The sequence below is a fragment of the Prionailurus viverrinus genome, chromosome B4, assembly GCF_022837055.1.
Source record: "Prionailurus viverrinus isolate Anna chromosome B4, UM_Priviv_1.0, whole genome shotgun sequence".
In the NCBI taxonomy this organism is placed as follows: Eukaryota; Metazoa; Chordata; class Mammalia; order Carnivora; family Felidae; genus Prionailurus; species Prionailurus viverrinus.
The window spans coordinates 122,506,686-122,518,604 of NC_062567.1; the positions used below are offsets into that span (position 1 = coordinate 122,506,686).

At 44.7% G+C, this 11,919-nt stretch overlaps 1 protein-coding gene across 2 annotated transcripts in view; it reads right to left on the bottom strand.

Annotated features, from left to right (window-relative positions):
- Positions 1–11,412, bottom strand: part of APPL2 (adaptor protein, phosphotyrosine interacting with PH domain and leucine zipper 2) — a 54,696-nt gene extending 43,284 nt beyond the window's left edge. For both annotated transcript variants that reach the window (XM_047865757.1, XM_047865756.1), the window contains exons 1-2: positions 11,197–11,412; positions 3,974–4,072 (exon numbers count right to left, since the gene is read on the bottom strand). In XM_047865757.1, the coding sequence (XP_047721713.1) occupies positions 3,974–4,072; positions 11,197–11,250 (153 nt within the window). In that variant the 5' untranslated portion in view covers positions 11,251–11,412. The remainder of the gene's footprint in view (positions 1–3,973; positions 4,073–11,196) is intronic.
- Between the last annotated feature and the right edge of the window lie 507 nt (positions 11,413–11,919).

Below are 11,919 nucleotides of genomic sequence, written 5' to 3' on the forward strand. Positions count from 1 at the left end.
ACGTCCAAAGAGTCCAGTGCAGTGGTTCGGAGTGAGAGTGCGGGTTTTGGAGTCAAAGACCCGAGTGCAAATTCCAGTTGTGCCACTGTGACACTAGGCAAGCCACATAAACTGATCTGCAAACACATGCTAGAGTAGCTCCTTTCTTGTGAGAGCTAAATGAGACTCTACAAAGGAAATGCTGAGCCTAGTGTGTGGTATGTTTATGTGCCCAACAAATGGAGACTACTATTTATTTCTATTACTAAAATACGCAGCTCTGACCCTACCTGCCTTCCAAATCCATCCCCATCCCTATTACAAGCTCACACTCCTGGAAGTCCACTCCTCTCATTTTGTTTCCCAGTAGGTACATTAGGTTGCTTAACTTGATATCTCTATACTCTGGACCCTTGAACAACGGAGGGGTTAGAGGGACCGACCCTGCACCATGCAGCCCAAAATCTTTTAATTCCCCCAAAACTTAATAGCTTACTATTTTGTTTTGTATTTTTGTGGGGGGAGGCAAAGAGAGAGGGAGGGAGAATCCCAAGCAGGGTCCGTATTGTCAGTGCAGAGTCCAACTCGGGGCTCGATCTCACGAACCGTGGGATCCTGACCTGAGCTGAAATCAAGAGTCAAACAACGACTGAGCCACCCTGGCACCCCAAAGATTTAAAAATTTTTAACCTCTCCAAGAAAGAGACAAAATTATGGCAGATCTATTTGATTGTATATGTTATTCTGTATACCAAATGTATTAAATGCAAAATTTGAGATTGACCGAGTACGTGTACATGAGCATGTATTCAGACATTATGGAGATTTTCAATGTAGTTAGCCAACAATTTGCAGGACAGCACATGTTTTTAAGTAACCCATCTCTGCTGTGTTAGTGCTGCTTCCTTCACTCAAATGACTCACAATGAGGTCCTTAGTTCTCACAATGTGCAAAGGCACGTCTGACAGTTAAGAGACCAGACGTGACTTCAGGGACTCGTGTAAACTGCTGAGAACAGCTCAGAGACCATGGCTTCATTCTACTGCTTAAGTCAAAATTCAACATTTCCCCCAAAGCAGCTACAATCAGCCAAACTGTTCACATAACTTTCCTCTAGTTTTTCTCACTCTTCCTCTTTCTGAAACTGAGGTCCAAGGGCATTCCTCCTAGCAGAATACAGAAATTTACCAACTGGTCTGATTCAAAGTATCTCTCATACACATTTATCTTTTATCAGCTGCATAAATCTGGTTTTTTAAAATAAAATAAAAAAACATCTTGCTAAGTGCCTGTGTTGTTAAAAAGATTATAAAACCCTATTAATTTAATCCGCCATGTCTAGGTATAAAATATGTAAGGAATAATGTTAAATAAACAAAACACAACTCGGGGAAAAAGTTAAATGAAAACAGGTTATTACTATACACACACACATCATCCACATGTGTATACACACACACACACACACACACACACACACACACACACAAACTGATCAAAGGGTCAGAAAAGTTTTTTTAATTAAAAAGAAACAAAACAAAACACCTAAGAGTTCAAATAGACCTGGAAACCAACTGACGCTGACCCAAACGATCTGGATGCTGACGGCCGCTGCTAGGCTCTGTCGCTGAGTTTGGCACCACTGACCGGCCGTTCCCGCGAGCCTCTGCTGCAGGAAATGCCGAGGCAGGAGGAAGGGTTTCTGGCCAGTAGAGGACCCGTGTGCTGATCATGTGGTATGAATTAAAAGCCAGTGTACAGACTCTTGGAATGTACGACCCACTTAATTTTGGCAAAATGTAGTTTTCTGGCTCAAAAGAAAAAACACGTAAAGAAAGCATTTGGACATCTCCAAGTAAATGACTCTGACAGACGTGGAAAGGCAGAACAGAGACTCTTGAAGTGACAGAGACACAGTCCCTAAGTCTTTGGGATCCTGAACCTTTACAAGAGGTAAATCATTTAATGACGATATTACTGAACAGCAAGTTCAGGTGTTAAGTCCAGTTAAAAAAAAATCCTATTTTTGGGGGTGCCTGGGTGGCTCAGTCAGTTAAGCGTCCGACTTTAGCTCAGGTCATGATCTCGCAGTTCACTAGTTCGAGCCCCACATCGGGCTCTGTGCTAACAGCTCAGAGCCTAGAGCCTGGAGCCTGCTTTGGATTCTGTGTCTCCCTCTCTCTGCTCCTCCCTCGCTCATGCTCGCTCTCTCTCTCTCAGAAATAAACTTAAAAAAAAAAAACCCTATTTTCTTAAATTTTGACTATGTAGAGAAAAATATAAAAACATACAATATAAATAAGTAGGGTTTTAAAAAATCAAAATAATATGTCCCCAGTTTCTGAATGTCTCAGCCAAATAAGTAAAATCACACAAAAGCACATGATTTGTTTGGGTTTTATAATTAGTTCCAATTAAGTTGCACATGTATAATACAGTCTAGTTTGCAACTCTGTATCTCCAGCCTGAACTCTAGATCTGAACTTTCAACAAGCTCTTTCTCCACTTTGGACATCCCAAATCAGCCTTTCAAGAAAGAATTATGACCAGCATCCCTGTCATTCCTGACACACACACACACACACACACACACACACACACACACCCCTTCCATCTCTTCCTCTGTGCTCCCAACCATCCACCCTGTTGTTCAAGTCAAAGACCCGGACATCATTCCTGACTCATCTTTTACACATCTGACCCCTTCACATCCAATCAATCACCAACCCGCCTCCTAAACACCTCTGAATTTCATCCACTTCTTTCCACTTCTACTGACACTTTCTAGTTCAGGCCACCACATGCTCAGTGGCTGAGAGTTTGGGCTCTGGCTTCAGGCGGACTTGCTCTGCCATGTATGAACAGGGTGCACTTGGTCATGGTCCTGGTCGTTGGAATCCTTCAGTCTCCTAAACTATAAAATGAGGACAATGACAACAATGCCCATCTCACAGAGTTGCTGGGGAATTTAAACGAAATATCCATGTAAAAGTCCTGAAATGTTCAGTCAATGTCAACGACCACCATCATCCTCTCTTTGGGTGCTGAGCACAATTCCTCAGGGTTAGGTGACCTCCTTTCCTAGTGGTGCAAACACTCTTAGATAATTGTTTTCTCTGTCCTCCACCCCAAATGTAAGCAACTTGATGGCAAGCACTAATAAAACAATGACAATAACAAATCATCACATATGAATGTTAAGAACTATATAATAATAATAACTGACTATACACTCTTATTAATGTATACATATTATATACTGAATGTGGCATTTCTTTAGAGGTCATTAGTGAGAAAAAGAAACATTAACACACACAGATTTAAGTCGTCAAGGAATCAATAATCAAAAGCATCAGCTGCCATATTTTGATGTGTGACACTAAACATTTTAAGCGATTCGCAAGTCTTCCCTGAGAAAGTAACATACGTAGACACTTCTTGATCTTGAAAAGATTCACTTTTGCTACTCAGCAATTTATTTTGCGTTGTTTTGCAAGTCAGAGAGATCTGTTCCCCAAAACAAAGAAGCCGCCCAACAGTTTCACAAGTGTGACTCAAGTCTTTTCAGAGGAAGCACTTGAAAAGAGCCTCTCTAGCCGCCTGCACTGACATCTAAGACTCCCATTTAGGAGAAAGACAAAGAGCATGTCTCAGAATACTGACCTCCCGCATTCACAAGTAGGAAGAGGAGATTCAAATGTTTCCCTGTGGGGCTGAATTAAAAAAAACAAACAAACAAAAAACAAAACTAAGACCAGTGACATGGTCTTTCTCTACTGGTTTTACTAGTCACAGGAAAATTACCCTCTTTCTTAAGCAATGAAAACAGATTGTCCTCGGTTTTTGAAAGTGAACGGAAGCAATTCTGATTTTATTTCCAAATTTTAAACGGTGTTGTTCTGACTCAAATTCCTCAGCCTCCTGAGAGAAGTTCAAGATGAGGGCAGAGGGCTCCTACTCCCCCGGCCCAGGTGAGGGCGCAGCTGTGGATACCTGGGCTCCGTAGACGCGCTGCATCGCCTGGAGCAGCTGGTTGGTATAATCCGTGAGGGTGCCAGCATCTTCTTCAAAAACACTCAGTAAAGAGCGAGTCTACAAGAAAAGAAGAAACGAAGTTGACTTTATTTCTAAGTAGAAAAGTTACAAAGGAGGTAGAAAACACACACCTCTGAAATGTGGAGAGAGAAGGGGCCTATTCTCTGGCTTCATTCTTTTACTGATAATAGTAGGAAGAGCTGATTTCTGGAGCTTTAATTTTGAACTGCTTTTCTAGGGGCGCTTGGGTGGCTCAGTTGGTTAAGCCTCTGACTTCAGCTCAGGTCATGATCACGAGGTTCGCAGGCTCAAGCCCCTGTGCTGACAGCTCAGAGCCTGGAGCCTGCTTCAGGTTCTGGGTCCCCTCTCTCTGCTCTTCCCCCTCTCATGCTCTCTCAAAAATAAATAAATGTTTAAAAAAAAAAAAAGGCATTAAAACTGCTTTTCTTTTTTTTTTTTTTTTAATTTTTTTTTTTTAACGTTTATTTATTTTTGAGACAGAGAGAGACAGAGCATGAACGGGGGAGGGTCAGAGAGAGGGGGAGACACAGAATCTGAAACAGGCTCCAGGCTCTGAGTTGTCAGCACAGAGCCCGACGCGGGGCTCGAACTCACCGACTGGGAGATCATGACCTGAGCCGAAGTCAGCCGCTTAACCGACTGAGCCACCCAGGCGCCCCTAGAACTGCTTTTCTAATCCTTCAGACTACAACGCAGGGACAAACAATAGAATTCGAGTGTCGAGGCCAGAGAAGGAAAGCCAATTTTTAAAGAGTTAAGACTCCAGCACTATTACTGTTTCAACTTAGCCCCTACCTAAGCATCAGGAGAGTCTATGCAATTAAATAAAAAAAAAATTAAAAAAAAAAAGAGGTAAAAAGGCAGCCTCTCCTTTCCAGCCCATAAACTGAACACAACGTCAGGCCTGCGTGTTTACCTGGGGTGTGGACGCCCAGCAGTATACCACCCCAACAGCTAGCCATCTGTCTGGTTTTCTGCAGTCTTGGACATCTTGCAGGAGTGTGTCATTCTTTCCTCTTCAGACACTATGGTCAATTTTCATGTCTTTTGTCGTCTTTTATTCAACCAATTTAAAACTCATAGCCAGGAAATTTCCAGATCTACCCTGGGTCTACCAGCAGATCTGGGCATAACACCGAGACAGCAACTTAACAAGAACGTGAACTCAGTTCCCTTTACAAAGACTAAACCACTCAGTGCCCTGGAGCAGCTGAACAATGTCACCAGATGAAAGGTATTTCCTATCGTTCTTATGCACAGAGCCCGACACATGGAGAACTCTGAAGAAATATTTACATATTGATGGCATCTAAAGAAGTATCAAGGTGTCACATAAGTGACTATATCTACTCAGGGGACTTTACTTACTGTGTCCAGCACAGTGGGAATTTAAAATATTATGCCAGGGATAATGGAATCTCTGAGAATAACCCATGAGGCACAGAACGAACAGTGAGTTACAGAAATGCTTTTAATAAGATGGTATCAAAGCACGTTACAAAGAATACCCTCTTAAGGCTCCTTATTTCCCTGCAAAATGAATTTCAATTCCTTCTTCTTTTCAGCTCAGGTAAGAGAGCAATAACCGGCCGCCAAGCACCCTCAATTATCTGGGCGTTTGGGTGGTTCAGTCTACCCTTGATCTTGTTCCACAAACTCTGGTACACTTCACAGTAACACACACTTGTTCTGGCTTTGCCTGAGGCCTTTAAGGCTAAAAATACCTGCTCTGAGACCAGTATACTCTCTTTACTATCAGTCCTTTTTAACAGAGGGACCAGAGGCAATAAGGAAGATGTCGGATAGGTTTTTAAAAAGCTCTCCATGACAGCAAAATATCAGAGTTCCTACAGTGTGTAATTCGTGTGCTAAAGCAGAGTCCATCAAACTTTTTAAAATGAGAAACGATGGTGCGCAACACATTTTACCAATGTTCATCATTAGTATGCATATGCGCTGATTTCTTCTATTCCATTTGTAAACAAAAATCATGATTGTGACTCACTGGATCTCATAATTGGCTCATGGATGTCAACCAGTAGGTGAAAAACACTGGGTTAGAACTCTTCATTCTGTCTTCTTAAAATATACTTTTTTTCAGGGGCGCCTGGGTGGCTCAGTCAGTTAAGCATCCAACTCTTGGTTTCAGCTCAGGTCATGATCTCAAGGTTGGTGAGTTCAAGCCCCACATCAGGCTCCACGCTGACAGCACAGAGCCTGCTTGAGATTCTCTCTCTCTCTCTCTCTCTCTCTCTCTCTCTCTCTCTCTCTCTCTCCCCCCTCCCCTGCTCATGCTCTCTCTCTCAAATAAATAAAACTTAAAATTAAATAAATATAATTTTTATTTTGGAAAATAAAAAAAGACTGCATTCATTCATCGATGCATGTGTCTCTGCCTTCATCTAATATCTGACAAAACATTGTGCTGGGAACTGGGATTCAAAGGTGATTAGAATCGACTCTATGTTCTCCTGGAGCTTATAGCCCGCTGCACCTCTCGAAGGACCTGGGAGCACCTTGGGGGACCATGTCAGTGCTGAGTCCAAATTCAAGCTCTGACACTAATTTGCAGGGTTACTGAGATCATGAATATACATAAAGTGCCTACTACTGTGTGACCTATAGTGACAGCAGATGACACTGATTATGACGATAATGAGCGCTGATTACTTACTAAAGAATAAAGGCTTTACGTAAAACGTAGGATTTCATTTTGTTAACTGAGAGCAGAGTTTGCTGAAGAGACCGAGAGCAGCTACACACGAAGCCTCTGGGAGACCCGGAAAGGAAAGGAGCACGGGTCTGTGTGTGATTTCACTTTAACACCACAGCAATGGTCATCTACAAATGTTATCTAAGAGTGAAGGACCTTTTCACCTTTTTGTAGTCAATGTGTCAATGCTGTAGGAACTCACCCATGTCTATTATGATCCTGGTATCTTTCTTCGCTGTACCTGCCATGTCTAGGATATTGAGAAGAATGATACAACTGGATTGAGGATATTTAATTTTTTAAAATACTACAAATATCCATTTAGTCAAGTCCTACTCCTTGTTTTCAAAACTCTTAGGAATAAAATTGAGTGGAACATGATAGGTAAGATGAAAAGAGAAGGCTTGTGTAAATGTCCTCCACAAAGAGAACAGGAAAAAAACCGAAAACTCCTTTACTCTGTACCTAGACACTGTGGTGGGCATTAAATATTTGTTATTTCACTGAATCCTTCCAACAACTTTAGGAGACAGATACCATGGATACGTAAACCCCTTTCACAGACGATAAAACTAAGGCTCATCAAGGTTAAGAAACTTGCTCAACCTCCCGTGGTGGGGAAGCAGCAGGGCTGGGATGTAAATCCAGGTTTGTCTGGCACCGATGGCCATGCTTCCTCCACCGCAGGAGGCTGTACCTGTCACCCAGCAGGCTGAGCTTTGCCAGTGGGCGTGCTCTGTGGTCCACAGCCCAAGTCCTTCCTGCCTGGAGCTGGCTTCCCTTTGGTCATCCTACTGCCACACTCTCACCTATAATAACTGCTAAAGACTTGTATCAGAAGAGTTTTGTTTTGTTTCCTCACACTCTGGACACGTTTACCATGACCCCCATTAGCACTGGCAAGAAAAATCCCATCTTTCTAATTTAACTAGGTCATGGTCACAGCTGAAAAATACACCCAGCTATCTTAGGCACTGTTTTGATATCCACATTATCAGCTCCATATCTGCTGAAATTTATATTTGGAACAACAGGACTGTTCTTAGTCATAAGGAATGAGACCAAGCACCAGGCACAGGTACATCAGACATCAAAGACTCTACTTAAGTAAAGTCTGAAAGACGATGGTGCATGTCACTTATAAAGATAACAGCAATCATTTATGGCGTGACTATGACAAGCAGGCATAAATAACTTTAGCACGTTATTTATTCTTCATAAGAATCCCATTAAGTAATTACTTTTATTCTAATTTTACACAAGTCAAAACACAAGCTCAGAGAGGTTGAGTAACCTGCATAACGTAACAGTGGCAGAATCAGGATTTCAATCCCATCCTTTCTCTACTACTCTGCACTCTTAAGAGTATGTCCAGCTGGAAAAACCAAACCAGACACCCCAAGGATACAGCCTCAGCTCCACATCACCCCTCCATCTTAAAGAAACTGGCTGTTCCCTAATAAGAGAGTCCCAGACATGGTTTACTCTCCAGAGTGGTATCTGATTATATAACGGCACAGCCTTAATAACTCTGATTGTAAAATACATGCATTGTTCTTCACAAAGAAGACATAACCACAGGCTGTTTTGAGGCATCTTGCTTGAGGAAAGAAAAGCCTGGCTTGGTCAAGGACGGCCGTTCCCAGTTGGGCCACTCACTGCATAAGCTCACAACTAAGTCTTTAATTTCTCTGGGCTTCCGTTATGCCAAGGGCAAAGGAAACAAACAAACAAAAATCAAGAAAACAGCGAGCAATAGTGCCTTTGTCTGCACCTTATCTCAAAAGTGCGCTATCACGCACAGTAAGCCCCTGGGGGCTGCAGCTGCCCGCATCAGTCCTTATCTGTCTCCCGGAACAGACTGTGCACCAGTGGCGGGCAGGCATTCTCACCATGTCACTATATTCCCGGCATCTAGCAGAGCCTGGCAAGGAGCAGAGGCTCGTAATCGGCCGTGGAGACAAGTATGTTAGTCCCTAAAACACTGTGCATCTCACATATCAGATGTAACTAGAAATAACGTGTGTGTGCACAGATGGGGTCTTACAATACACCCCGCAGAACTAAAAAGGAGGAAATGAATAGATGTGTCTAAGGGAGGTCAACTGCTATTCAGCTTTTCTTGGGTCACTGAGTTCAAATACAAAAGCTTTTGTGTTCACTAATCAATCCTGCGCAGGCTGCTGTGGCAACCCTCATAACTACTCTTCAGAAAACTAGAACAAACAAACGATAGATGGTTTCTCAGGACCTTTTCCTTTCAGCGGAAAAACATTTTAGGTCACCGATGACAGAAAATCCAGGTGCCAGGTAGCTGGGTCAACTTGAACAATATACTCAGACTCCCTGGTTCCAATCCTGGCTCGGCCGCTGCAGCGTGTATAATCTGGGGCAAGTTATTTAACTTCTCTGCTCCTTGGTACTTTTAATAGGAAGCCTACTACTTCAAAAGACTGTCGGGAACATGAAGTGAATTAATACAGGTGAAGGATTTAGAATGGTGCCTAGCACACAAAATGCATGCGTCATATAGGGATTTGTTACTGTTTTTCCTCTGCACACATAAAATGAAGGACTCTGATTAGCTTCTCTCCAGTTCCAAATCTATGAGCCTCCTTGGAAGAAAGGCCGCTTTAGGCACATGCACCCTATAAGACTGCTAAATAAATATATTCTGATGAGTATCAAAGACCTTCTTGAAAGTTAGCTTCCACTGAACAACCTCGTGAAGGACCCCAGCAGGGTTACACCCAACTCCCAAAGGCAGTAGCAACTTCCCCACGTGAAGAGGAACATCACATAGGAAGGGCAATGCCACACAACCTCCTCTTTCACATAACAAGCTCAAAGTTATAAACCATGCACTATGATAGAATTTTAAGCTTTGAAAGCCCCTTAGAGGTCATCTGCTCCAGGTCCCTCATTCTGCAGATGAGAAACGGACTCAGTCACAGGGTGGAGATGGCTGACATGCCCCAGTCACACGACGAGTCAGTGGGAGAGCAAGAATCAGGACCCAGGTTTCCTGACTTGCTTGCCTCACTGCTGAGCAAACCCTGTAAACGACTCAGAAATTGTGCCTGTTGACTTACGCGAGAGGCAAAAATGCAGCATGTGACTTACCAGCAACATGCAGAGTCAGTTAGTACAACCTCTCTGACCTGGCTCAGCCCATCACCATGATCAGTTAGGAAAGCAAGAGATCTTTGCACTCAGTTTCTCCAACTACAAAGCAAATGGAAATCCTAAATTCTACCTTACTATCTTCACATCTCACACTATGTGTGAGGATGCACAAAATGACTTCTCCAAAGAGCTTTGGTCCCATTAAAATGCCACCAGTCTGAAGCCTTCAAAGAGCCCTTTGAAAAGTCAATCAGACCAGCGGATGCCAATTAAAAAAAACAAAAAAAAAGTCACAGCTTGATCAAGTTTCTCACTTGCCTAAAGATCAAAAAAAAAAGGGGGGGGGGCAGAAGAAAACTAAGCACGTAGCCCTTTTACTACTTATTGTGAACTGGCAAGATGCAGAGTGGGTGTAGCTAAGTCCATCAAAAGGTCATTGAACCAGGAGTTCAATCCGCTAAGAAGAAAAAGGAAAGGAACCGAAAAGAGAAGGAAAACAGGTTAATATCATAAGAATTTTTCAGGAGTTGAGACACCTGGGCATAAAGAGACTTCTTTAAACGACTCAGAACCAGGAGAGCGGATATGAAGCTGGGGAAATGCTAATGGGGAACAAAAGTTCCCTGAAGAGAAGCCCATTGGATTATAAACTAATGTCATTCTGCACTCATCTGCCATATTTACGCAGCCCCTTTCATCTGCAGAGCTCAAAGGACTTAACTTCCATCTCGAGCGTGCTAATGAAGTTCCCCCGTGCCACAAATAGGGCAGGTGCTGTCATTTTCTCTTGACAAATGGGAAAACTGTGCCGAAGGGTACCGCTGAGAAAGAGATCTGGGCTCTCTGCCTCCCCATCTTGGCCCTAAATCCACCAGGACCTATCCCATCAGCGGTAGTAGCGGGGATAATAATAACTAAGATTGACTACTTCTTTTCTACCAGACGTTGCCCGCTAACAACCTGACAGGCTTTCCCTTACTTAATTCTGACAACTCTACCAGGCGGATACAATTATTACCCCTGGGTTACAGATGACAAAACTGCAGCACAAAAAGGTTAAATTATCTGCCCGAGGCGCTCAGCGAAGAGGGGAAGCCGGAGTTCAGGCCGGGCAGCGTCAGTTTCAGCTGACTTTGGGAAAGGGTCGCGCCACAAAGACTCGGGCCGTGGGGTGCTCTCCCGGGTTCTCCAGCCCCGCCTGAGGGGTGCCCCCTCCCGGCCGGCCGGCCCACCCCGCGTGCTCCAGGCCTTCATCCCGGGGCTTGAGGGGCCTCCCCGGCCTCCGGCCCCCAGGCGAGGTGACCGGAGCGGCGGGAGGTACCTGGGGGCTGTCCTGCAACGCCTCCTCCAGCAGGAGCTTGTCCACCGCGGGCATGGTGGCGCGGAGCCGGACCAGAGGACCTAGGGCGGGAGGCGCGGCCGCCGAGGGTGCTCGGGACTGAAGCGACGAGGCTGACGCTCCGTGCCCGCCGCGGCCCCGCGCGCGCCCACGCCTGGCCACAGGCCGCCACCCCCGCAGCCTCCCGCCCACCCGCCGGCCCTCCTCCCAGCCCAACCCTCGGCGGGGCTGAATCAACAGGAAGTGTGGCGAGCGCATGGGTGAGCCACCGGAAGTGTGGCTGCCCCGCTTCCGCCGCACAGCGCCTCACGGGAAGCCGCAGAGCCTCGCGCGGGTCTGGCTGCTCAGTGCTGGCCGCGGGTGTTAAGGTCTGCGGTTAGGGAGCCGGATGCTTAACGCTGGTCCGTGTCGTTAGCGCCCCAAACGACACCTCGAGAGCGGAACGATAGGGTTTTATCTACTTGTGGTTGCCCAGAAGACTTTTGAATCGAAGGAGATAGGAGCGAACAGATTTTTGCCGCGGCGACTCTCGCCGCTTTTTTACTGGAGGGAAAAAGCCTACGCTTGCCACGCCACTTTTTTCTAGATAAATCCCATTGGCCCCGTAGCAGCTCTGAGCGCAGACTCACCTAATTCTAGAGAAGAAAATGGATAACGGAATCATCTGTGTTTTTCAGAAGTAGCCATTTGTCATTTTGGAAAATT